This window comes from Ictalurus furcatus, chromosome 14 (genome assembly GCF_023375685.1).
Source record: "Ictalurus furcatus strain D&B chromosome 14, Billie_1.0, whole genome shotgun sequence".
Lineage (NCBI taxonomy): Eukaryota > Metazoa > Chordata > Actinopteri > Siluriformes > Ictaluridae > Ictalurus > Ictalurus furcatus.
In genome coordinates, this window is record NC_071268.1 from 28,157,297 (window position 1) to 28,183,493 (window position 26,197).

Genomic DNA, 26,197 nt, shown 5'->3' on the forward strand with positions numbered 1-26,197 from the left:
ATAGAACAGAGTAGAATAGAGTACAGTAGAAAAGAACATAGTACAATAGAGTACAATAGAGTAGAATAGAACAGATTACAGTACAGTAGAATAGAATAGAGTAGCAGAGTGGAGTAGAATAAAGAAGGACAGAATACTGTAGAATAGAGTAGAATAGAACAGAATAGAACAGAGTAGAATAGAGTAGAATAGAACAGAGTCGAATAGAGTAGAATAGAGTAGAGTAGAGTATAATAGAACAGGGTAGAATAGAATAAAGTAGAATAAAGTAGAATACAGTAGAATAAAGTACAATAGAGTAGAATAGAATAGAATAGAATAGAGTAGAATAGAATTGAATAGAATAGAGTAATAGAGAACAGGGTAGAATAGAGTAGAATAGAACAGAGTACAGTACAGTAGAATAGAGTAGAATAGAACAGAGTACAGTACAGTAGAATAGAGTAGAATAGAACAGAGTACAGTCCAGTAGAATAGAGTAGAATAGAACAGAGTAGAATATAGTAGAATAGAACAGAGTCGAATAGAGTAGAATAGAGTAGAGTAGAGAATAATAGAACAGAGTAGAATAGAATAAAGTAGAATACAGTAGAATAAAGTACAATAGAGTAGAATAGAATAGAATAGAATAGAGTAGAATAGAGCAGAATAGAATAGAGTAGAGTAGAATAGAGTAGAACAGAACAGAATAGAACAGAGTAGAATAGAGTACAGTAGAAAAGAACATAGTACAATAGAGTACAATAGAGTAGAATAGAACAGATTACAGTACAGTAGAATAGAATAGAGTAGCAGAGTGGAGTAGAATAAAGAAGGACAGAATACTGTAGAATAGAGTAGAATAGAACAGAATAGAACAGAGTAGAATAGAGTAGAATAGAACAGAGTCGAATAGAGTAGAATAGAGTAGAGTAGAGTATAATAGAACAGGGTAGAATAGAATAAAGTAGAATAAAGTAGAATACAGTAGAATAAAGTACAATAGAGTAGAATAGAATAGAATAGAATAGAGTAGAATAGAATAGAATAGAATAGAGTAAAAGAGAACAGGGTAGAATAGAGTAGAATAGAACAGAGTACAGTACAGTAGAATAGAGTAGAATAGAACAGAGTACAGTACAGTAGAATAGAGTAGAATAGAACAGAGTACAGTCCAGTAGAATAGAGTAGAATAGAACAGAGTACAGTACAGTAGAATAGAGTAGAATAGAACAGAGTACAGTACAGTAGAATAGAGTAGAATAGAACAGAGTACAGTACAGTAGAATAGAGTAGAATAGAACAGAGTATAATAGAGAAGCATAGAATAGAGTACAGTACAGTAGAACAGAATAGAGTAGAACAGAGTGGAGTAGAATAGAATAGAGTATAAAACAACTCAATTCTGAAAACAGAACAAAACAATAGAATAGAACAGAATAGTAAACAACTACCGGGTAGATTATAGAATTAACAACAATAGAATCAAAGAGAATAGAAGTAAATGGAACAGAACTAAATAGAGTAGAAAAGAAAAGAACATAATATGGGATCTATGGTGAAGAACCCCTGGGAGAAGCACTATCCCATCTCTGCGGTTATCAATAAACACTAATGTGTACACTGTGTCATTAACGTGTTTGATTAAAGGGTAACTGGTATTAAAGTCAGGGGTTTAGTAAGGGATGGATTTTTTTCTCACAGAAAACTCAGTAAAACATTCACTGACATTGTAATCAGATTTCATCTAAACCAACACCAGCTTCTTTATGCACTTAATGTTCTCACGGAGTATTCCTTACCCGATCTCCCTTATCACCGTGTTCTCCAGGGTGACCGATCGGCCCTCTCTGACCCTGAGACACGTCAATTAAAGTGTTAGAAATATCAGAAAGCAGTACAAATTACTGATCTAGGATTAAAAAATAAACTAATCACAGCTGACAAACGAGCTGCTTACATCTTCTCCTGGACGTCCCTGGGGGCCGGGTTCTCCTACCGCTCCGCGATCTCCCTGTCAATCAATCAATCATATAACACTTAGAATTCTGAATATTCAAATTATAATCCGTGATAATTCTTCTCAGGTGTGCGAGACGTCGTGTTTCACCTTTTCACCTCCAACACCAGGCAGTCCGTCCACTCCGGGGAGACCTCTGTGTCCCTGGGCAGAGACAATAAAAACCATGGTACTGTAGCGTGGAACATCACTACCCATCAGCCCCTGCACGTCACTAATCACCCGCACCTGTGTCTGGGTATTCCGTCTTAGTTAAGTTCTCTCGGCTGTGCGCTCTCTTTGTCGTGTGCCACACAGGTTCTGTTTTGTTTCTTGTCTGTTCTCTAGAGTCCATGCTCATGCTTATAGTCTTGTTTTGGTTACTTGCTCAAGTATCGCTTGTTTAATTTAATAAAAAGCCTGCACTTGCATCCGCCTCATCTTCCCATTCCGGACACCATCGGCCCGCGGGCAGAGAAAACGCTTTCTTTTGGACTCTTCGTGGTTTTATACGTCTGGAATCAGTGAGTGGAATTATTCCTCTGAAAGTCCTACCTTCATGCCTGGCAGGCCTGGAAGTCCCTGAGGGCCGGCAGGGCACACAGCCTGACACTGCAGAAACACACACACACACACACAGAGGAGAAAGACGTTCAAAGATCAGACAAACACTGAAAGGCACTTCCCTTTACACCAACAGTTCATACACCACTGTAATCCGGGAGGGTTTATGGTTTTGTTAAACTCTTGGTTAAATTTATTGCAATTCAGAATGCTGATCTACGATCAGACCACATACCCTGACACCCACCCACACACACACACCAGAACCTGCTCAAATCTGTAAATTAATGCTTATTTATCAGCCGTCACATTGACTACGTTTACATACACGTCAACATTCTGATATTAATCAGAATTTGGCAATTTTCTAATTAGTATTGTGTCATCGCCGCAAACTCCACAATCCACTTGCCCCATACATTACATCACATCACATTTCCAGCATTTGGCAGACACCTTTATCCAGCGCGACTTACATTTATCTCATTTATACATTTATCTCATTTCTGAGGGTTAAGGGCCTCGCTCGAGGGCCCAACAGTGGTAGCTTGGCAGTGCTGGGGCTTGAACCCCCGACCTTCTAATTAGCAACACAGAGCCTTTAACCACTGAGCCACCCCTGCCCCACGATGCAAATGAAGACAATAATCCGATTCCACAAATTCCGAGTCCCACTCCTGGAACATGTCTGTTTTAATCGGAAATTTGTTGCACGTAAACACCTCGTTCAGAAAATCCACTGAAAGGAGACACATGCGCATGCTCAGTCTGCAAGGAATTATGGGTAACAACGGCAGCATCTCGAATCTCCCGGAAAATAACCGCGGGAAAAGGAAAAGAGCACGTGTAGGCCGACGTACTCATATAAACATCGCATTGGGAAGGAACACGGCTACAATCCGAATACAGACCTTTAACGGAATTTTAATGGGCATGTGGGCGCAGTCAGTGTGTTCCATCTGAAAGGCAGCAGTTTAGTGCACTCCTGAGAACACTAACTCTAATACAAATATCTCCCATTTTAGGCATGTTTACGTTGTTTTAATCGTAGTGATGCTACTGTAACGTGCTCAACTAGCTACCTATCAATGTTACACCGCTAACGATTAGCTATAGCGATTAGTGACACGTGCACGAATGCGTAGTTTAATCACTTTCATTCTAGGACGCTGTTTGTATTAGTGTGGCTACGTTATAGTAATAGAAAAAATATCTACAACACCGAAGGGCCTTCTAGGTTTAAATGGGTGCCTGACGAGACGGAGATCATTAAAGGATATGTTAGCAACGCTTCTGCTTTCGGAATGAAACTCAACGACAAGGTTTAGATAGAAGTGAAAAGGTGGAGATTCTGCTGGTGTTTGTGTGCCACTGATGAAGAGAGGTGATGAAAGCCTGAAAGCACTCACAGTCTCGCCGCTTCCTTCAGGATTCCCAGCGGTCCCCTACAAACACAACAGCGATAAAGCAGCGCAGATTACACACACACCCACACACACACACGCACACACACACACAGATATATATGCATTCATAAACCCATGTGAATAAGCACATGCATTCACAAACATGTATTCATTACTGTTATAATTCACTGCAATCCCATTACACAGCATTTATTCCCTTCACCCAGCGCCGTGAGAAAGAAGCAGCAGCAAAACACTTTAGCAAAGGTCCTGAGTCGAAATGCAGTGTGGGAGTAATCATTATAGTAAAAAAAAAAGATCATGTGACCTAATTCAACAGAGAATATGTATAATATGTATTAATATAAAACTACTTTGCTTGATCAGAAATGACTGAAAAACAAAAGTGTTTCATTCACTTCACACTGCTTAAAGGTGCCATCTGGAAAGCTTAAAGGGGCAGTCCATAAAGTTTCAAATCAGACTCCAACTATAACGTTTTCATCGAAGATTGTCGAAACTGTAAACTCATCATAACAGACTTACGAAGTGGTTTTTTTTTTGTTTTTTTTGTCACTTCACGTTCCTGTTGTGAATTTCTATTCGGATAAACCATTTCGGAGTTTTTACAGTTCGTCAGAGATATTTAGCTAAGTTATATTTAAAGATTCTGAAAAACACATTTCTAATTTCAAATAATTAAACATGTTGTTTGAGTAATTTTTTCATTTTAGAAATAACTTGGCTCAAGTTTTACAAAAAAAAAAAACCTGTCTACAGTTTTCAAGAATGGATTAGATTCTGCTGGCGTTGCTCTGGCGTAATTTACAGTATAAGTGTGATTCAGTGAATGGTAGTTTCTTCAGTTCAGGCTTCTGGCCCAGAAATGAGCTCCGCCCCCATTCTGAAACTGAGATGCTGAGTCTGAAAGTTGTATTTTTTCTTTAAATAAGTCACTCGGCAAATGTAGTTTTAACACAGTCTTTGTCAGTGTTGTCATTTTGGTTGTAATTCACCTCATGGGCATTGGGGGTGTGAAAAAAATTACAATCTGCTCCTTTAAAGCTAATATATATATATATATATATATATATATATAAAGCTACTGTGTGATCATCATAGTGATTATAACACATCACAGTGTGTTAATAGTGTGAGGAGCGATACACAGAGACTCCGCAGTGGACCGCACAGTTTACCGTGTTCACCTGACTCAGCACGATCGTTACCTGATAAAGCCGAATAAAGTGTGTTAAAGGTTATAAAACATTATGCTGTACAATTCTGACTCGCGAAGGCACGATTATTATCTCGGTGTTCAGTCCTGCTGTTTCAGCAAGCCTTAAAGTGCTAACGGAGTGTAAAAAAAATAGTACAAAGTTAAAGTATCGACTCAGGCTTCCCCTGTCCATAATGCACGGTATTATCATATTATCAACAATTTACTTTCATTTATTCTGCATATGATATTATCTAAACTAGTATATTAAATGGAAATCCTGCAAAATGTTGAGAAAAAAAAAAAAAGTGCTGAGCTGTTAGTATTCTTATATTTCCAGTTATTATATATACTGTTAGAAAAGAGGCTAGCTTCAGCATGCTGAAATCAAGCTTTTAAGAGTCGTTACGGGTAGACCGGGGGGTCCGGGTGGTCCAGGAGGACCTGGAAGTCCATTGGATCCTCTGGATCCGGGTGGACCCTGTGAGTTAATTAAAAAAAAAAAATAAATCTATACAGCAAATATAACATCTGTGTGTAATAACATTTTATATAACATTAATTAACATATATAACTATAATGGCTCATGTAATGTAACTTATATACTCTGAATATTATATTGATATTATATTTTACTTACTGTATACTATTATGATTTATATATACTCATATTAAATTGCCATTAAATATACTGTTGTTGCAATCAAAATGATCCAAACCCCCACTACAAATCAGGATTATTGTTAAAATGTGTTCATCGCAAACAGCTGAAAGTCTGTACATTTTGACAATAAACCTGATTTGCACTGGGGGGGTCGAATACTTTTGATCGCAACTATATTATATACTGTATATATAATGAAAGGGATCCAACACTCTAGAGTGACACTGTGTCACTCTCTGTGGCATTACATCCAAAATAAATCCATTTATTATTAATAACTGATGTTTGATTGGAACACAGGGGACAGATGCTGACCTCCGGTCCAATGTTGCCCTCGTTTCCTGGGATACCGGGTTTGCCTGGAGGTCCCTGAGGAAAAAAAAAAAAAAAGAATGACTAAAACATATATATATATATATATATATATATATATATATATAAAGACAGAGAGAGGACAGGTGGTAAGACATATAAATAATTAATTTTATTTAAAAAAAAATATTATTTAAGATACTGTATGTTAAAACAGAGGAATAAAGGAGAACAGCTCGTCTACATACAGGTGGTCCAGTGGTCTCGGGTCCCTGCACAGAAGACGGAAGCACACAGATAAACAAACTCATGACTCATCAGAAGCACTGTGAAACTGTAACACTTCACAACACAATATTTAAAGCAGCGATACTTATTAAAGATTGTCTTTCATTTAATGTGTGTGTGTGGAAAAAAAAAGAACTTAAAGCACTTACAGGGGGTCCAGCTGGACCTGGGAAACCCTGAAGACCCTAAATACAAAAGTCATGTTAGAGAAATGAACACTCTCGCTCTGCGCATGCTGAGTAAAGAGTGTGTGAAGACGGGTCTTGACATTATAAAAGTCTAGAGGCGCACTTACTCTTTCTCCAACCGGGCCTCTCGGTCCCATCGGCCCCATCGGCCCCATCGGCCCCTGTGGATACACACACATAATTGAACAAGCCCCGCCCTCACAGCACACATAATTGAAAAATCCCCACCCTCACGCCGCACATAATTAGAACAATTTCCAAACCTCACAGCACACATAATTAAGAAAAAGCTCCACCCCCAGAGCATACATAATTAGAAAAAGAACTGCCCTCAAAGCAAAGTAATTAAATAAGCTCCGCCCTTGGGTCACACATAATTAATGAAAAGCCACGCCCTCACTTCACATTATCAGAAAACCCTCTATGCTCCACCTGCACAGCGCATATAACTGAAATAGGCTCCACCCTCAAAGCACACATAATTGTAAACAAAAGCTCTGCCTTCACAAACAAGATAATCAGAATAAGGCTCCACCGTCAGAGCAGTTGGAATAATTGGAAAAAGCTCCAGACATGCACACACACACACACACACACACACACACACACAAAGGTACACAAACACACACACACACATACTGTGTGGGCAGTGATAGCATCTTGGTACTTACACTAGGTCCTGGAAGTCCTGGTAGTCCTCTCTGTCCTGGCAGACCAATCTCACCCTTTTCCCCTTTAGTGCCCTGAAACACACACACACACACACACACACACACACACACACACACACACACCGGAATAGAAACAGCTTTATCAGAGTGCAGCATCAGCCACTGCTGTTGCTTAGATACGCCTCAGCATGGCCTCTCGATGCTAAATCAATTATCTACGCACTCATCTCCCTTCTGCCCTGTGATAAAGCCCCGCCCCCGTGTTATTTCTGATTAGATGGAAGTTATTTATTTGCAGTTAATGAAACGGATGTGCACGTAACGGCCTGGATTAGGGGTGTAATAGTAAATACCTCACTTTTGGGACCACCACTACAGTTGAAATCAAAAGTACTCAACCCCCACTACAAATGAGGTTTATTGACGAAATGTACAGACTTTCAGCTGTTTGTGATGAACACATCAAACAGAAGCGGTCGAAATAGTTCAACACAATGAATGCTTCAAGTGGTTTCCACAAATTCAACCGAAAATGCAACTTATAATGATTTCTCCAGACTCAAAATTATTCACCCCCCTGAATAGAATCCCTCACAACAGCACAAATATACAGAACAGGTGTTGTCTCAAGCAGACCTGAACTGGCTAGGGGGAGAAAATGTATGAAATACCTGAACTGGGCAGAATTTCGACAATAAACCGGATATGCAATGGGGGTTGAATGATTTTGAATGCAACTGTATATAGAGTGTAGAGAAGGTTACCTGTCCTATGTAGTGCACTTCTTTATGAAACATGGAACCAAATCACTAAATGACTCTTAATAAAACATACTGTACAGTGCACTACATAGTGGGTAGAAGCTATTCTATGTAGCGCACCTATATACAGAATATGAAGCTGAACCCTTAAATGTCTCTTTACTGAGCATACTAGTGCCCTAGATAGAGTGTCGGAAAAATTTCATGCCCTATGTAGTTCACTTCTGCATGAAATACAGAGATGAATACTTTCTATTCGACATATAGTTCACATCTAAGGGTGTAGAATAAATTTTGTTCCCTATGAAGCGCATTTATATACAGAATATGAAGCTGAATTAGTAAATGGTGTTTTATTGGACATATATTACACTCCCAAGGGGGTAGAGGCCAGTGTGTAATGCACTTTTAGACTTTATCTGGTGTAAATCTGAAGCCCTTTAGTGCACTTCTATATGAAATATGCATCTGAAGCACTAGGTGGCTCTTAATTAGGTATGTAGGCCCCATTTTATGCCCTATGTTGTGTGCACTTCAGTATAGATGATGGCACTAAATTACTATTAATGACTATTAATAAGTTAAATAGTGCACTATATAGGGTGTAGAATCCATTACTTCACACCTTTTGTAGTGCACATTTAGGAAATGCCTATGAATGCATTATAAAGTGGTTAATAACCGCATCAATAGCTTCAGCTGAATTCTGACTGAAATAAAATAAATAAATGAAGTGTAGGAGCTGCCGGGAGTCTAAAGGTGACTCATGGGAGTTATGAGGAACAACTGCAAATAATGTTTTATTGATTAATCTGGAGGACGTTTAATACAACATCCGATCCAAGCACAGATCTTCTATCGAGGCCAACATTTATTCAATAACGATATATATTCAGTATTCATTAGTCGGGATGAACGCCATGTTTCTGCATACTTTATATATTAAATACTGCATCTCTCCAATCAACGCCAGCCTAAAGATCAGCAAATCCCGCCATTAAATTCAACGTGGTCCAATCTGAAAGAAGGTCCCCAGATAGGCAGCATATATCCAGAGACAAAGTCAAGTGTTGGTTATGATCCTTATTTTGGCCAAGTTTAAGATCACAGTTCGTAATGTAGACAAAGTGAAATTTCGGACACAATATGGTCAAATGTTCCGTTTATTTTTCTCTGCTATGAAATAGATCCTGAAGAGGGCAGTGGTGGCCCTCCAACAAGAAGGTTAGGGGTTCAAGCCCCAGCATCTGCCACTCTTGGCCCCATAACCTTCTCTGCTCCAGGGGCACTGTATCATGGCTGATCCTGCGCTCTGACCCCATACTTCCTAACAAGCTGGCATATGTGAAGAAATGAATTTCACTATATGGCAATGTATATGTGACAAACAACAGCTTCTTTTTGCCACTTCACTAAGAAGCCACACTCACTTTACAGCACATCGGCTAGCTGGCTAGCTAGCGCACATTGATTTGTACACGCTCGTTAAAGGTACTTCTGGTAAAATGGCCTTCCTTTCTTCATTTTCATCTTCATCTGACGAGCTTTCATATTTTAAGTCAAAAGTAATATTCCTGAAAATGTCCGGTTATAGGAAACATGCGCACTCTTGTTTGTAACGCTGCTCGACCAATCAGATTAATGGACCAGAACTAACTGTTATATAATAGCGCTTAAAATGGTCTCCTTACGCAGCTAACTTGCTAGTTAGCCCATTTTTTTAGCTACTGTAACCGGCTATGTTATTAAGTAAACACTAGGCTAAATGTGTTTATCAGTTTAGCTAATAAACAACCGATTGTAAATAAGTTCTGTTACAGACACACACCTCCTGCAACTATCTCCTGACAATTTGTGCTTGGCTTTGTTAAAAAAAACAAAAAAAACATTTATTTTATTCCCTACGCATAGCTTAATTTACACCATAGCTTATGCACAAGCATGCTAACAACTGATCTGAAGATTCCGTCAGCTAATCAGCACTATTAGCCTGTTATATATTAGCATTTCTAGCCAGGTGTGCAAAACGTGCAGTAGAAAAATGTGATATTGTCAGGCTCTGGTTAGGTAAGTTATCTAGAACCACCCACCAATTTTACTGAGGTTACTCAATGCTAAAAGAAGCTAAAAGAGGTTATGGCTAGCTAGGAGGCTTTTCCTAGTTAGCGATAACTTCTTGAGGTAACCTGATGAGGTGCACTCTATCTCAGCTAGCATCCAAAACTCTAAAACCCAATATGTTAGCAAAAAAATCAAAAATAAAAACTCGATCAAATTACAAGCATGTTCTGACTACAAGGATGATTTGTTTACTGCAGTCATTTTTTCTCAGTTTACCCCACAGCTTATCCATATTTGTTCTAGCAAATGATTTGAAGATTATGCTAATCAACCAGTCTCAATAGCTTGTTATATTTGAGCGTTTCAAGCATTAAATTAAGCTCCCAGGAAATGAAGTTGGCAGGACCATTGAGGAGTAAACCTGATTTAAATAAACAGTAGCTAATGCAAACAACTCACTTCAGCTCCTTATAATAGTGACACTGTGACCTTTTCCAGCTAGCTCAGTTCACACGCTCACACGCCACACCTTGTATTCCTCACGCTGAGAAGTAAGGGATAACTCGTCCCTCTAGATATAAGGTATACAGTTATACAGAGGGAAGTTTTCTGCCGAGTTCACAGCTGTTTCGAGTTATACAGAGTTAAATGGCACCTACTAGCCAATCAGAAATGAGAATTTGTCGTTTCTGGGTCATTTACGTGATCCCACTGCAAGCACGTTCGTTACTAGGCAACGTGGATGCTCACGGAGTGGAAGTTGGAAGTGCAAGATCCGATGAATGCGGTAACTTGCCTGCGATCAAAGATGGTGAGAGCTGATGTTGAGGAATATAGCCAAATTCATGCTACATTATTATTTTATGTCATCAATGAAGAATACGGTAAGAGATATTCTACATCCTTTGACATTTACTTCATCAATTTGATAAATGCAAATTTAAGAGATTAGATTTTTTTTTTAAAAGTGACCGGTTTGAGCACATTTGGAAGGCTGTGTAAGATTTTCAAACTGGTTTTAGTTCTTCCCCACTCGAATGCAGATACAGAGAGTGTTCTCCATCGTGGGTTTGACCAAAACCAAAACTAGGAACAGTTTGGCTCTGGACTGAACGATATCATCCATCATGACGGTCAAAATGGCTGGCCTTGAGCCACAGTGCTTTAAGTGAGAGCCCTCTACCCCGTCATCAAGGCATCAAGGTGGCAGTGGTGGCTTGGTGGTTGAGGCTCTGGGTTACTGATCAGAAGGTCGGGGTTTCAAGCCCCAGCACTGCCAAGCTGCCACTGTTGGGCCCTTGAGCCAGGCCCTTAACCCTCTCTGCTCCAGGGGGCGCTGTATCATGGCTGACCCTGTACTCTGACCGCAACTTCCTAACATGCTGGGGTATGCGAAGAAAAGAATTCCACTGTGCTGTAATGTATACGTGATTAATAAAGACTCATTATAATTATCATTATCATTAAAATGTGTAACAAACACTCACACACACACACACACACACATGCTCATGGCAAGTTCTGTAATCCCACTGTATGTGTACAGTATGTATATTGAGCACTGCTGTTCAGTTGGCTAGTTTGGGGCCAATTTTTTTTTTTTTTTTGATGCATATGTATTTTTGAAATATATAAAAACTGTTTATTTTATTTGGATGAATTTATATGTCTTTTATCAGATTTACCAATTGCTATCATTTCTATTTGTGCTGGTTAGTTATGAACAATAGGTACAACTGAACTGCTAGCAAAAACTTTAGGGAACTGGGTGGGCCGAGGGGCCGCTGCCGCAAAATATTTGAGTGGCTCCTCCCCTAACAGATAATCTCACTCCAACACTTTTGATAAAACTTGAGAGCCCTGGATAAGATATTGAAATCTGCATTATTCACGTATTAATTTGTGTAAGAAGCTTTTGCTGCTAAGACGTCTCCTTGATTTATGGTCACGTGTGAAGGTGTTATACTCACAGATGCACCAGGCGTGCCCGGGGTTCCTGGAATACCCTGGAAAGGGAAAAAACAAGACGGATGTAAAACTCAATCAGAGTGACTCATGGAGGTTGGATACAGGTCTACATTTCTAACGACCAGACTCTAGTGCCTACACGCACGGAAGTGTACGTCTATAATGAGCTGCTGGAAAAAAGAGCGGAGGACAGAAAGTCACTTCCTCTGTCTCATTAAACCCTCGTCAGTGATCAAGATAATGAGGCCAGGGACAGAGCTGACATAACAGAGCTGAAATAAAATAATCCCAAAAACGGCCTTTTCTGAAGGGAATCGAAGTGAACGTGACGTATGAGGTGAGGAGACGGCGAGCTGCAGGGTGATAATTAACAGAGAGAACGGAGCGTCATTGACGAATACGCAAATGCGGTGTAAGCAAATGCTAGGCGCACTGCTCTGTCAGGGCAGTGGAAATGATGGAGTGAAAAATAAATAATTAAAGAAATATATAAACACCTTCTCAGAGGAGTCACAGCTCAGATCATAGCTGCAGTAATGTATGCGGTGAACATCTATATTTCTATATATACTTATATGGTGTTAATTAATTAAAATGGGTTCTAAGAGTCATTTCCTTACATCTCTTTACATCCTTACTTATTAATAATAATTTGTTTTTGTCATGTCACGCCAAACCAGCAACTCCATTTCCCAGAATGCACCACGGACTACAAACATGGCCGACGACTACAATTCCCAATGGAAGATACAGACATGGCACCTTCTCCTGAGGACTAATCACACACACCTGTGAAGTATTACGTGAAGTATTACACTCAGTCGACTTGTCCCTGTCGTATACCAAGTCTTTACCTCGTGTCGCTGCGCTGTTTTGTTTTTTTTTTTATTTTGTTATTCCCTCGACTTTGATTCTCTGCCTTGCCTAGTTTGGATTGTTTGCATGACCCTTGCCTGTCTATGGTTATTGATTTCTGCCTAACCCTGTGGATTTGTCTCCTCATTAAACTGCCTTACCTGCACTTGCTTCCGTCTCAGCCTCCGTTACATGGCAGTTTTATTAAATCATTATTTTGCATTTTATATCTTGCAGTTGGAAGCAAAAGAAACAATTCACAGAATAAAGAAATGAATAAACAAATGAGTGGAATTCTGAAGTTACAGAACTGGCAATTAACTAATTAAAAGCCATAATCAGTAAGTGAAAATAAATAAGACAAATAATATATGTAGTATAATGCATTGTAAACTGTTAGACGTGGCCTACGTGTTTACCTGGACATCGTGCGTTCAGATCTAAATAAATGAATATATATATATATATATATATACACATAAAACGAAACATTTTTGGTCAAAGGCTTCAATCATATTCACATTTGTTAGTGTTGTCAGTAGCTAGAGTAAGATAATCATCGTTGTAGCATGAGTGACTGGACAAATAAAAAACCTCTTATAAAGGAAATTATGACTTTTTCAGTAGTACACGCTGCTATGGTAACACTAATGGGACAAACACTGATTCACTGACAACCAATGTAGCTACACGAGCAAATGAGCTGTTACTATGACAACTAATGTGGATACGTGAGCAAATGAGCTGTTACCACGACAACTAATGCGGATACATGAGCAAATGCGCTGTTACTATGACAACTAATGTAGCTACATGAGCAAATGAGCCGTTACCACGACAACTAATGTGTATACGTGAGCAAATGAGCTGTTACTATGACAACTAGTGTAGCTACTAGTAAATGAGCTGTTACTATGACAACTAATGTGGACACATGAGTAAATGTGCGGTTACTATGACAACTAATGTGGATACATGAGTAATGTGGTTACTATGACAATAAATTTGGATGCATGAGTACTATATATATATATATATATATATATATATATATATATATATATATATACTGTTACTATGACAACATATGTGGATATAGGAGTAACTGATGTTCCAAACAGTCAAACTGGTTTTGGTAACTGGTAATGAAATAATGTCATTTCACAAAATTAATAAGATTTGTTGTCGGCAGTCTTAACATACTACTCTGACAATTTCTGAAAAGGAAAAAAATCATAGACCCTACTGTAGGTTTGGAAAATATACTCAAATAGACCTTAACATCTGAGAAAGTAGCACTTACATCTCTTCCATCACGACCGTCTTCTCCGGGATTTCCCCGAGGTCCTGCAGGACCCTGTGGTCCAACAGGCCCAGGGATCGGTTTGGGGTCGGGCTGGACGGAACGAGAGATACGACAATAAAATCAACAGGAAGCAGTTCTAAAAAGTGCAATGTTCTTTTCTCTACATAACACCTGACCTAATAAAGACATAAATTTTACATTCGTTTTCAATTACAGCTATTTATTTCCTAAATGAGAAGAGAACATCTCTATACACTGTGCATACACTGTACATATAACAGCACAGACACACTCGCTAGCTTTCCCTCGCTACGATAGCGTTCACCTTTACTCACTATGTTGTTCAGACTATTTTAGTGTGAACTCATTGTCGTTTTATTATAAGCTGTGTGGGAGGAGCATCAGCCTTGTGATTGGTGAGTTTAAAGTTCATGTAAACAATTCCCAACATTAGCCCCGCCCACTTCAGTCTGTAACCTTAACCTCATTAGAAGGTAATCAGTGACGGAATTTTCATTTCCATTTACTTTAACCTAAATTCGGCTCTCCTGTTCTCTTAGAAAATTAACAAAACATTTATGCTAGGTGCAAACAATGAGGCTGTAGTCTTGAGTGTTTTTATTTACTTATTTTTAATAATGTCATCCAGTCATTTTCTTTTAAAGCTTTCCAACGCTTTCCATTTCTATTTATTTCACCTCGCTGGACTCGTTCTCCTTCAAAGTGGACTTAAATCAATAGCTACAGTAATATAATGAAATCTCTTCCTCATAACATCCTGAGGGGATTTCTGAACAGAACCACCTGTGACATAACGAAGAGTAAAACCCAAGCTTTCACCTGGAAAGTGTTCCCTCTAGCTCTGATTTATTCACCTGGGCTGAAAGCGAGCCAAACCAATCCTTGCTAGAGAAGTGTAATGAAGCAATGACCAGTCTGGACTTGTGTGGAAACATTTAGCATTATTAGCATAAAAATAATGCAGTATTTTAAATCAAGAACTACGGCTAATGCTCTTTTCTTCTTTACCTGCCACATTGGGGTGATTGGAGCACCCAGTAAGTATAGCAGAAAGCATTGAGGTCGATTAAGCAACAAAGCATTGGAGTAGATTATTGGCTTAAAAAAAAATCTATAAAGTGAAAAAATGAAGTACCTCAGCATTGGCATACATCTGAAGAAGCAAAAAGGAGAGAATTACTATAGAGTTAGTGAGAACTGCCACCCCACACCTCACCAGCAGAACCAGAAAAATAAATAAAACAAACAAACAAACAAACAACAAAACAAAACAACAGCAAAAGCAAGAACGTAAACTTCGCTGCTAATATACTAACACTAGCGCAGCCTTTAAGGAACTAGCACAGCTAGCAATAGCTACGTCTTTGCATAAAGCTTGCATGTGAGCCACAATGACAAAAATACTTCAGAAAAAGTACTTAAATCTTATGATAAATATAAACATTTGGTAATGTTCCTGAGTCAGTGTGGGTGGAGCTTGGTATTGTGATAATCACAGCTAGCCTTTTTCTTAGCCTCTTCAGCAACATATACTGCTCAGCTTAAAACAATCTTAATTACATGATATAATAGTCTAGCAATGCTAGCTTAGCTAGATAGCTAAGTTGATATAGTTAGTTTAGATGTCTACCAATACCTCACTTGGCTTGCAAGCGTGCTAACATTAAGAATAACTTATCGTGTCATTTAAACAAATCTGTAACGTGTATCTTGGTAACAATAGGTAAACTAATTTATTGTGTTAGATTAAAAACGGGAGCGACGTTTGCTAACTAGCCTTCTAACATTAGGACATTTTAGTATTTTATTGTGTGATTTAAACCTGTAGCCGAGTTTGCTGCCAAGCGAGGTAGCTACATTTTGGAATGTCCAGTTAGGTAACAATAGGTAGAATAATTTTGCTAGCAATCTAGTGACCATTTTATGCCAAGACGCTGAGGAAAAGACATGAAAAGAAAGGGTTGTTGTGACGTCATGTGATCACATTTAAAAAACTGGACCTAAGCTCCGCCCATTTTGCCCCAGAAATGCCTGAATAATGAGTCATTCCTCATTATCCACGTTTTAATGAGCTAAGTCACGCGGGAGACGTTGAGAAAATGAATTCAAACAAATAGTGACAAAATACAGCACATACAAAAATAAACATTCTCGTGGAGGCTGTATTGTCATCCTGGAGCAGGGAAAAAAGTCTCAAACTCAAGAAGTTCATTCTAGTAAAACGTTTCAAAAGTCGTTATTATCAAGTGTTTTTAGTGGCCAAGGGATAGCAAGTTGGTTTACAAATTAGCATTAGCATGATCCTGTAATGAAAATAAGTACTTAAATGTCATATGTGTTTAGCATCCCTGCGTTGATTAATAATTGAGCTCACTGTCGGTTAGCGACTGGCTACAGAAGTAGACAGAGAGAGACGGGTGATGTGATGATTACCTCAGCTACAGGAAGTTCGGTGCAGCTCTCTCTCTGAGCTCTCTTTGGGTCACAGTGAATCAGCATCCACTGCACCTCAAACTAGAACACGACAAAGAAACACATACACATATGTCAGGCAATATCACATCGTAGCCAAGGAGGAAAGAATTTCAAACACACATGACTTTGTGCACAAGGTTGTTCGTAATCTGGTCCTAGATTTGGTCCTACTCAGGGTCAGTAATGAAGATGAAAATGTTGAGTCTTTTCAGTGACTCATTTGAATCTGTTGAGTTAAATGATTCCCATACACTGAATCACTATAAATCTCAGAATGAGCTTAAAGGGGAATAATTGAACTCACTGATTCAACTGATTTGTTCATCTTGATCTTGACCAAAATGATTCACTGAGTCAAATACTGATAGCTGAACCAGAGGGTAGTAAATCTTGACCAAAATAACTCACTGACTCAAACACTGACTTACTGAACATGAGACAAGCAAATCTCATTCATGAACAAAAGATTCACTGATTTGACTGAAACACTGCTTTGCAGAATGAGAGAAAATCTGAATCTCATCCTTGACTTAAATGATTCAGAGACAAAAAACACTGATTTGCCAAATGAGAGAAAAACGAATCTTGGTCACGACCAAAATAATTCAGTGACTCAAACAATGAATCCTTGAATAAGAGAGGGGCGAATCTCAGTTTTAACCACAATGATTCACTGATTTGTTGATCGAGAGAGGTGTCACGAACAAATGATTCACTGATGCAAACAGTGACATGACAAATGAGAGAGGTGCAAAGGATTTTGAAAGGATCAAAAGACTCAAAGACTGATTTGTTAAATGGGAGAGGAATGAATCTCGGTCTGGATTAAAATGATTCACAGAGTCAAACATTGATTTTACTGAATAAAAGAGGAGTGAATCTCAGCTGTGACCAAATGATTCACTGACTCCAACACTAATTTCACTGGATTAGAGATGCCTGACTCTCAGTCCTGCCAAAATGATTCATTTACTCCAACACTGATTTGCAGAACAAGAGAGAAATGAATCTGTCTCTTGGGATTTATGAAGGTTCACCCAGCAAAACTAAAAATGCATTTGTAGCATTAACCAAATGATCAACAGTTTGGGGATAGTTGATGTCCATCACCAATCATTAGCATTCTTACCACCACAGAGCTGCTGGGATCAGTGTCCAGTCTCCCGAAGAGCGTCTCTCCATCTGTGCTGACGTAGCCCTTTTCCTTAATGGGCTTCTGGTCGACAGGCTGGCAGTCCACATACAACGTGACCATCTCGTTCTCCACACCGATCATCACTTTGTGCCACTTGGTGTTGAAGAGCACAGACAGGCCTGGGAAGGTGATGGTCTGCAGGTCTCCATCCAAGGTAGTTAGGAAGAACTCGAGGGCCTGCTGGTCCCCGTTCAGACGCATCCCCACCTGCTTCACGCCGTCCTCGTCCACCACCTGCCACAAGTTCCACACTTTGTTCACCGTGTTCTTGATCATGCGGAACGTGGTCATGAACGAGTACTCCACCGGGAAACCTCTGGGGAATGTCGGCCTCGGGAGAACAAGAGCGGACACGTGTTAACTCTTTCACAGTCACAGAACCGACCAGAACACTATTTATCCAGCAGAAGATACTGTGACGCATCTTCTGTGTTTTTTATACTTGTGAATAAAGACACTCTGAATGGCTGGACTGGACCAGAACCAAAAAACGATGATGGTGGATGAAAACGACAGAGCAAGCGTTGAACGAAGGAGCTAGAAGAGCTCATTTTTTCCTTTCATTTTCCCATTTTCCATCAAATTTACATGGGGGTTTCATGATTTAAAAAAAAAATGGTTCATGTTGATAAACTGGGACTCACTACACTCTTTAACAAATTAGAACCCTTAAATCAGTGGTCACAAACCTTCTTCCTGGAGATCTACCTTCCTGAAGACTTTATCTCCAACCATAATCGTGCCCACCTGACCATCTACTCATTGCATTGGAAGTTCTTGCTCAACTAAAACAGGTGTGTTAGATTTTGGTTGGAGATGAAACCTGCAGGAAGGTAGATCTCCAGGAAGAGGGTTGGTGAGCGCTGGTGTAAGGAGGAGGGCATTGTTGGATGGTAGGTTGTGCGTGGAGGTCATGGGGTAAGCCGTTATGGAGGTCAGGATGAGGAATAGTTTTATCGCATCCTATAGGAAGTCTTTACGCAGTGCAGAGCTTGGGAGAAGTTCTTGCTCAACTAAAACAAGTGTGTTAGATTTTGGTTGGAGATGAAAATTGCAGGCAGGTGCTATAGATCTCAAGGAAGACGGTTGGTGACCACTGCTTTAAGGGTTCTTCAGCTGTTCCTCTGTGGGATCCTTCAAGGATCAATGTAGAACACTACACTGAAGAGTTTTCCTACGAGAAAGAGGTCCAGAGACCCCTTAATTATGTAATAAACCCTTGAAGAAGGCTGGATCGATATTTTAAAGAAGAAAATATGCGCAATAAGCAATAACCTGGAGTTTGTACCAAAAAGGTTTTCTAACAGTTTCTTAAATGACGTAAGTGAGAACGATAACAGACATTTTCACATCATTAAATTGAACTATAAATAGATTTAAAAAAAAAAAAAGTTAAAAATTGACTTCAGGGTGGTGACAGGGTGGAAAATTGAGGAATTCTTCTAGACATGCTGTTATGTAATAATAACGCTCAACTTAAATAAACAATATATTGTGGCTTGTGTTAAAAACAGAAATCTGGATGATATTATTATTATTATTATTATTATTATTATTATTATTTATTCCATCATTTCTCATTCGTTGTGAGCTACATGACAGACACTCACACACAAAGCCTGCTAACTTCACCTGGGCGGTTGTTCAGGGAAACATGAAGGTGATGGAGAAGAATGATGAATGCTCTGGTGATTACAAAGCGCTGTTTTTCGGTGTGTCCTGACTCCAGAACCACATGATCAAGTACACTAAATATATGAGACAAATCGAAAGCAGTGGCACTTTAATCTTCAAAAGCCTCATGGCCTGGGAGCAAATTCCCCACTGTGATCACTTCAAAGGGACTTTCACTGGATGGTGTTAGGAGCTTAAATCTGGGGGGGAAAAAAAACAAACACCTGATCCAGGAGCTGAATGTGCCGAGTCAGGATAGGAACCGTGGCTGCCTCCAGGGGACGGGTTCTTAACAGGACCGAGCTCTCTGCAGGGGGGGTGTGTTTATGGACGGAGCTGTAGCCAGATTTTTACCAGCTCGTAAAACGGATCAAGGTGAGGCGATAAAAATGGGGTTTCCTGTTGGACAGTAAAATAAATGAAGGCCTGATCTCGCAAAATGACTGAAAAAATAAACACATGGCACTTGAGGACCATGTAAAAAAAAAAAAAAAAAAGAACTTTGTTTCTTGATCGAATCTTTGTAGAGCATCCGCTGTACAAGTTCCCTGTGAACGAGCTGTTACTATAGAAACGAATAACGTGTAAGAACGAGCGCATTAATATAAACCTGTGATTTGCAGAGCTGCTGTTGATTGGTCAACGCCTTCTGACCAATCAGAACAGCACCACTGGATCTACAAGGCTAATGTAGCTAACGAGTAATTGAACCCTCCGTATAGCTACCAGTTTAGCGTCATGCATTCAAACAAACACGACTCAGCTGACGGATTAGACTCGGTCTCCTGTTATGAGCAGACCCCGGTGTACTGAAGTAAGCACTGAGTGGTTTAGGTGGTTTACTCTATAATCATCAGCAGATGTGCACATGCTGAGTGTGCATTTGGGCATAACAGCTGTGCAGATGTGCATTATTCTGTGTTTTCCTGTTTGCTTCTGTTTCTCATGCCAAATGGGTTCGGGCATGTTTTAGTTATTTTCAATATTATTATTATTATTATTATTATTATTATTATTATTATTATTATTATTAACACTATTATTTTTTGTTGTAAATGAATAGCTGCGTGAGGAGCAGGGACATCTGTGTGTAAACTGTAATAATGCAACACCTGTAATGAACACAGGCCAAACACTTTTACACGTATGTGTGTGTGTGTGTGTGTGTGTGTGTGCGTGTGCTAGGAATTTAGGAGTACGGATACATTATACGAATAGGAGGCTAGAGGTGTGCATCAGGACTGGGATCCAGCAGGCCTCAACAAAACGCTCGCACAAGCGGGTGTTGTTGGGTTTTTTTTTTTATTTTATTTCAGATAGAGACATTGCGTCACACCTCGCAAGTGTATATGCTCACCGGCCACTTTATTAGGAACACCTGTGCAATTATCCAATTATCAGGCAATCATGTGGCAGGGAAGTCTGAGGAGTGGACTGCAGGTGTACATGTGTTCCTAATAAAGTGGCCAGTGAGTGTATATTCATTAGTAGTATATGTACGTATTATCAGACATGTATTATGATTAAGCTGTATTATGATTAGAATGCATTAAGATAACAGAAACACTACTTCCGTGTACATGTAGTAGTAGTAGTGTGTGTGTGTGGGGGGGGGAGAGGGATGGGGGGGGGTGTTACCTGGTAGGGATCTGGAAGTTGGCCTCACGGTCGAGTCTGTACGCCAACTGAGTGGATGTGGAGCCCTCCACCTTCCTCACACCCTTCAGCGGAATCATGTCCGACTGTAACTGTGTGATCAGGTCGAAACCTAGCACACACACACACACACACACAAACAAACACACAAACACACACACACACCCTATTTTTAGTCCACACAGCTTAGTACAGTTTTGTTCTTCATGTGGTGATCATTAGCAAATGCTAGCTGTACAGAATTTCAGCATTAATGAGTAGTGTAATAATCTGAACATGCGTTTGTGCTGAAAATCAGGCCCTTAAATTCTGCTTACACACTTTCCAGCGTACACACGTGAGAGTGATTAGCGGTTTTAGCCTCTGCACGGATTTGCCACAAGCAACGGAGTGCAACCAATTAAGATCTTGCTGAGCCCGAAGTGTTTCGTACTGCTGATAGTGGAACCTTTTATTTGGCTCGTTGGAGATCCGAGGAGGTTTTGGAACGACATCTCATCCAGTTCTCCATCTCTAATGAATAAAATGCTCAGCGCTGGAGGGTTTGGGCAGTGAGGCGGTTAACGGATCAAAACATTTAGATTGTAGAAAGCTACTTCACGCTATGAGCCTTCATACTCAGAGCTGGGGTTTTTGGTAGCTCGCTGTGTGAACACGCTGGAAGAAACAGCTCGAAAAGTCATTTCAGTTTTCACTGCTCTGGTAAACACGAGGGTGAAAGTAGAAAAGAAAAGAAAAAAAAATGGAACTGTAGAAGATTCAAAACATCCAGATGAAAAAGATCTAAAAGAAAATGAAGGAAAGTGAGCAGATGCAGAAAGTTTTGAAAAATAAGTCCGAAGATCCAGGATGAAAAGATCCAGAAGTTGGCTGCAGAAAGATACGAAGATCAAAAAGGAGAAGATCCAAAGTGAAAAGATCCAGAATGAGGGTGAAGAAGGTAGAGAATTAAATATATATATATATATACACACACACAAGAGAGGAGGGGGTTGAAGGAGGGTAAGCAGATTGAGAAGGAATTTCAGAAGGATGCAAAGTTTCACAAGTCATCTATGAAGGTTGAGAAGGTCCAGAAGGAGAGCACCCATAATAGGAAGAGTGAAAAACAATCCGGAATGAAACTTCTGAGTTTGAAGAAGGATAACTGAGAAGTTAAAATCTATACGGAACTGAGGAAGGGTGAGGAAATCCAGAAGCTGTTAAAGAAGACAGAAGACATCCAGAGGAGATTGAGTAATACTGAGGAGGTCTTTAGGTAAAAGATCTGAATGGGATTGAAAAAAAGGTGCGACAATCCACAAGGAAAAGATCCAGACACAATTTGTGTGGATGATACACAGTATGGCCAAAAGTATTTGTACCCCTGACCATATGTGGTTCTTCCCCAAACTGTCGCCGCAAAGTTGGAGGCACACAACTGTATAGAATGTTTTTGTGTGCTGGAGCATTACAATTTCCCTTCACTGGAACTAAGAGGTCCAAACCTGTTTCAGCATTACAATGCTCCTGTGCACACAGCGAGCTTCCTGAAGACATGGTTCATGAAGGTTGGAGTGGAAGAACTCGAGTGTTCTGCACAGAGCCCTGACCTCAACCCCACTGAACACCTTTGGGATGAACTGGAACTGGAGCTTCCTCGACATCCCATCATCTGATCTCAACCCCACTAACGCTCTTGTAGCTGAATGATCACAAATCACCACGGCCACGCCCCAAAATCTAGTGGAAAGCCTTCCCAGAAGACTGGCGCGCATTATAACAGTAAAGGGGGAATAAATCTGGAACGAGATGTTCAACAAGCACATATGGGTGTGATGGGCAGGTGTGTACAAACTTTTGACCATATAGCGTACAATAAAAAATTAAAATTGCATTGAGGACGACTGAGAAGATCCAGAAGCACAAGTGGTAAAAGAAGGCTGAGGAGATACAATCTATAAGAAGTTGAAGTAGCGTGAACAGTCAACTAGACTTAGTTGAAGATCCAGACGCAGAACCTCCAGAAATGTTACTAGAAGATATTGGATAAGGATTTAAAAATGGAGAAAAGTTTGAGGAAGAACCTGAAGAAGTTTGAGCTTGCTGAAAGAGCAAAAGTTATTTTGAGCTGATCCAGCTGCGCTTTCCACGCTGGATTTTACCTGGAAGGTCATCTTGTCCATTCCTCAGTGGTGGGCACACGGTGTCGCCATCAAGTCTGTTTAAATCCAGCTCTGGAAAGGAGAAAGAAGTGATTATAAATACCGTGCTCTCTTATCTGCTCACGTTGTCCAGTTATATAAACCAGTCTCTGTGTGTTTATGAGTTGGTATCTTTGTTTTCCACATCTTTAATTGTTCGAGTCCCTGTGAAGGAGCTGTTACTATAGAAACAATAACGTATTCGAACAAGTGCATTAATATAAACCTGTAATAATATCAAACTGAACTACAGTCAGAGCTTCTGCGTTAGGATATTACTCAACACCAGATGTTATTCCAGACGGTTAACCTTAGCGCTACAGCCTGGTGTCATAAAATCTCCGTGATTACAACCCTGCGCACTGATTAGTTATAAGACACTGAGATTTGGTCTTTGAGAGAAATCTCAGAGCCTGACAGACAGTGTAGCGCTCGTTTGTCTTTATTGATCTGCCTGCTCAGTGAAGGAATATTAATATAAATAAATGAATCCATCTGTGTATAAAAACGTGTATCGATCAAACCGTGGCTCTTTCCCGCCATCAGAGATTTCACAGACGTGACCCAGATGCGGTAGCCATACTGTCGTTCGTTTGTGGCGTCTGTGCCTCTGAAATTACGTGAGAATTCCAGTCAGGTTGTCTGCGGCATGGCCACCCACTTCCCTCACACCGCAAAACACTTCAGGGAAGAAACTGGTTTGAATTACGTGACCAGACAGACCCTATGTGGTTTGTGGCTTCTGGATAAACGGCAGTAAATGTTATGACATTTAGAGAGTGGCTTCTATAAGAGAAAGGAAATGGCCAACCAATTAAAAAACGCTCTTCGTTCTTAAACGGTTTAATGCGTCCCTCTGTAGGGGTTGAAACCGACAGCAAGAAAGGAACGTCTCGACTAAGAAACCGTTCGCTATTTGTAGTGGTTCCTAATGGGTGTTAATGTGTTTCTGGTGGTCTGTAACGGAATGCGTCGCTCCTGTTCGTAATGATTCCTGATGGATTTTATTCAGCACTGCGTTCCGGTGGTGTTTAATAGTCGCTGGAGAACCCCTAATGGAAACCTTTACAAATCTGGTGGAAACCATTAGGCCAGTTAAAACGCAGAAAGAGTCCTGAAGATGTCAAAAACGTAAAGATACAGCTTTACGTCGGACTTTTACAAAAATCGCTGACACTGGAGACTCCTTCCGTACGTGTTAAATGTAGATAGATGTCTCTCAACAGAAATCTTCACCGTGTCAACAATCACAATTATTATTTATTTATTTTTTTAATCTGTTTATTATTAGTCTTAAATTGTTTGAAGCAAATGAGCTGTTACTATAGAAACGATAACATAGTAGAACGAGTGCATTCATATAAACCTGTGATTTGCAGCTGTGCTACTGTCAGAGCCGCTGTTCTAGAGAATTAATCAACACCTCCTGACCAATCACAGAAGGTGTTGGGCAGAAGATCTGGCAAAACGTATCAAGCTAGCAGGACTATACTGCGTGCTTTGTTTAAAATCTTTCTTTCTACTGCCATGTCATTGTTTCCAGTGTCTTTCTATTAAATGAAAACTTCAAATGCTGTCAGAGGAAGTGGAATTTAACGTTAAGTAGCTAGCAGTCAAAACTAGTTATATAAACATATACTGTCTGCACAGTAGTCAAATCATGTTAATGTTTGGTGCATAGCCATGTAGATGTAGTAATGATAGCTAAAGGGGATCATTTGTTCTTGTCTATTGTGTGTTGTATTAAACCTACAAAGTCTACAGACATTTCCTTTTGTTTGGTTTCCAATCCATTTCACTGCGTACACGATTGAAACCTTTCAGTCATGAGACGTCTGTAAACAATGCGATGTCATTTCCGGGACTCTGAGGTAAACATCATTTACAGCCTGAGAGTGTTGACACATTTTGGGTCACATGGAAGAAAAAATGCGTTGGGAAATGTGACGTGACCTTTCAGACCACGAGGGGAAGACTATCGTGTGATGTATCTCTATAAAGCCTTATGAAGGGTTAACGGTTCAGGCTTTCCAAAGCAGATGAATCATCAGGAGAAAGATTATCTGTCATAATCTTACAGTACGACACACGGGCTATTTCTGTCTGTCAGTATTAGAGCCGGTCTAGCAGAACAGGAAGATTCTGTTTTAAAAGCACGGCGAGCTCGACAGTGGACACGCTCTACGCAATATATCCTGAAAAATATCCTCTCAGCAGTGTCATTGTTTTTTTCTTAGTTTTACAGTGATATGTAGAAGCTCTACATCTGTCATCTTATATGTGTATATCCATCCATCCATCCATCCTTTTTAAAAAAAAAAAAAAAAAAATGGCACCCTGTCCAGTGTGTCCGGCTTGTGTCCGATGCTCCCTGGGATAGGCTCCAGGGTCACGGGGAACCTGGAGCCTATCCCAGGGAGCATCGGACACGAGGCGGACACACTGGACAGGGTGCCAATCACATTCACACACCCATTCATACACTACGGACACTTTAGACATGCCGATCAGCCTACCACGCATGTCTTTGGACTGGGGGAGGAAACCGGAGTACCCGGAGGAAACCCCTGCAGCACGGGGAGAACATGCAAACTCCGCACACACAGGGCCACTGTGGGAATCAAACCCCCAACCCTGGAGGTGTGAGGCGAACGTGCTAACCACTAACCCGATATGTGTGTGTGTGTATATATATATATATATATATATATATATATATAGAGAGAGAGAGAGAGAGAGAGAGAGAGAGAG

The 26,197-nt window shown here is 40.0% G+C and overlaps 1 protein-coding gene across 1 annotated transcript in view; it reads right to left on the minus strand.

The window, feature by feature from the left end:
* Window positions 1-26,197, minus strand: part of LOC128617838 (collagen alpha-3(IX) chain-like) — a 36,707-nt gene that overhangs the window by 9,169 nt on the left and 1,341 nt on the right. Inside the window, exons 2-19 of the mRNA XM_053641015.1 lie at window positions 23,408-23,479; window positions 21,246-21,375; window positions 17,868-18,264; window positions 16,697-16,777; window positions 15,399-15,416; window positions 14,240-14,332; window positions 12,084-12,119; window positions 7,292-7,363; window positions 6,728-6,781; window positions 6,582-6,617; window positions 6,393-6,416; window positions 6,148-6,201; window positions 5,577-5,648; window positions 3,952-3,987; window positions 2,534-2,590; window positions 2,090-2,143; window positions 1,940-1,993; window positions 1,782-1,835 (exon numbers count right to left, since the gene is read on the minus strand). Coding sequence (XP_053496990.1) covers window positions 1,782-1,835; window positions 1,940-1,993; window positions 2,090-2,143; window positions 2,534-2,590; window positions 3,952-3,987; window positions 5,577-5,648; window positions 6,148-6,201; window positions 6,393-6,416; window positions 6,582-6,617; window positions 6,728-6,781; window positions 7,292-7,363; window positions 12,084-12,119; window positions 14,240-14,332; window positions 15,399-15,416; window positions 16,697-16,777; window positions 17,868-18,264; window positions 21,246-21,375; window positions 23,408-23,479 — 1,394 coding nt within the window. The remainder of the gene's footprint in view (window positions 1-1,781; window positions 1,836-1,939; window positions 1,994-2,089; window positions 2,144-2,533; window positions 2,591-3,951; window positions 3,988-5,576; window positions 5,649-6,147; window positions 6,202-6,392; window positions 6,417-6,581; window positions 6,618-6,727; window positions 6,782-7,291; window positions 7,364-12,083; window positions 12,120-14,239; window positions 14,333-15,398; window positions 15,417-16,696; window positions 16,778-17,867; window positions 18,265-21,245; window positions 21,376-23,407; window positions 23,480-26,197) is intronic.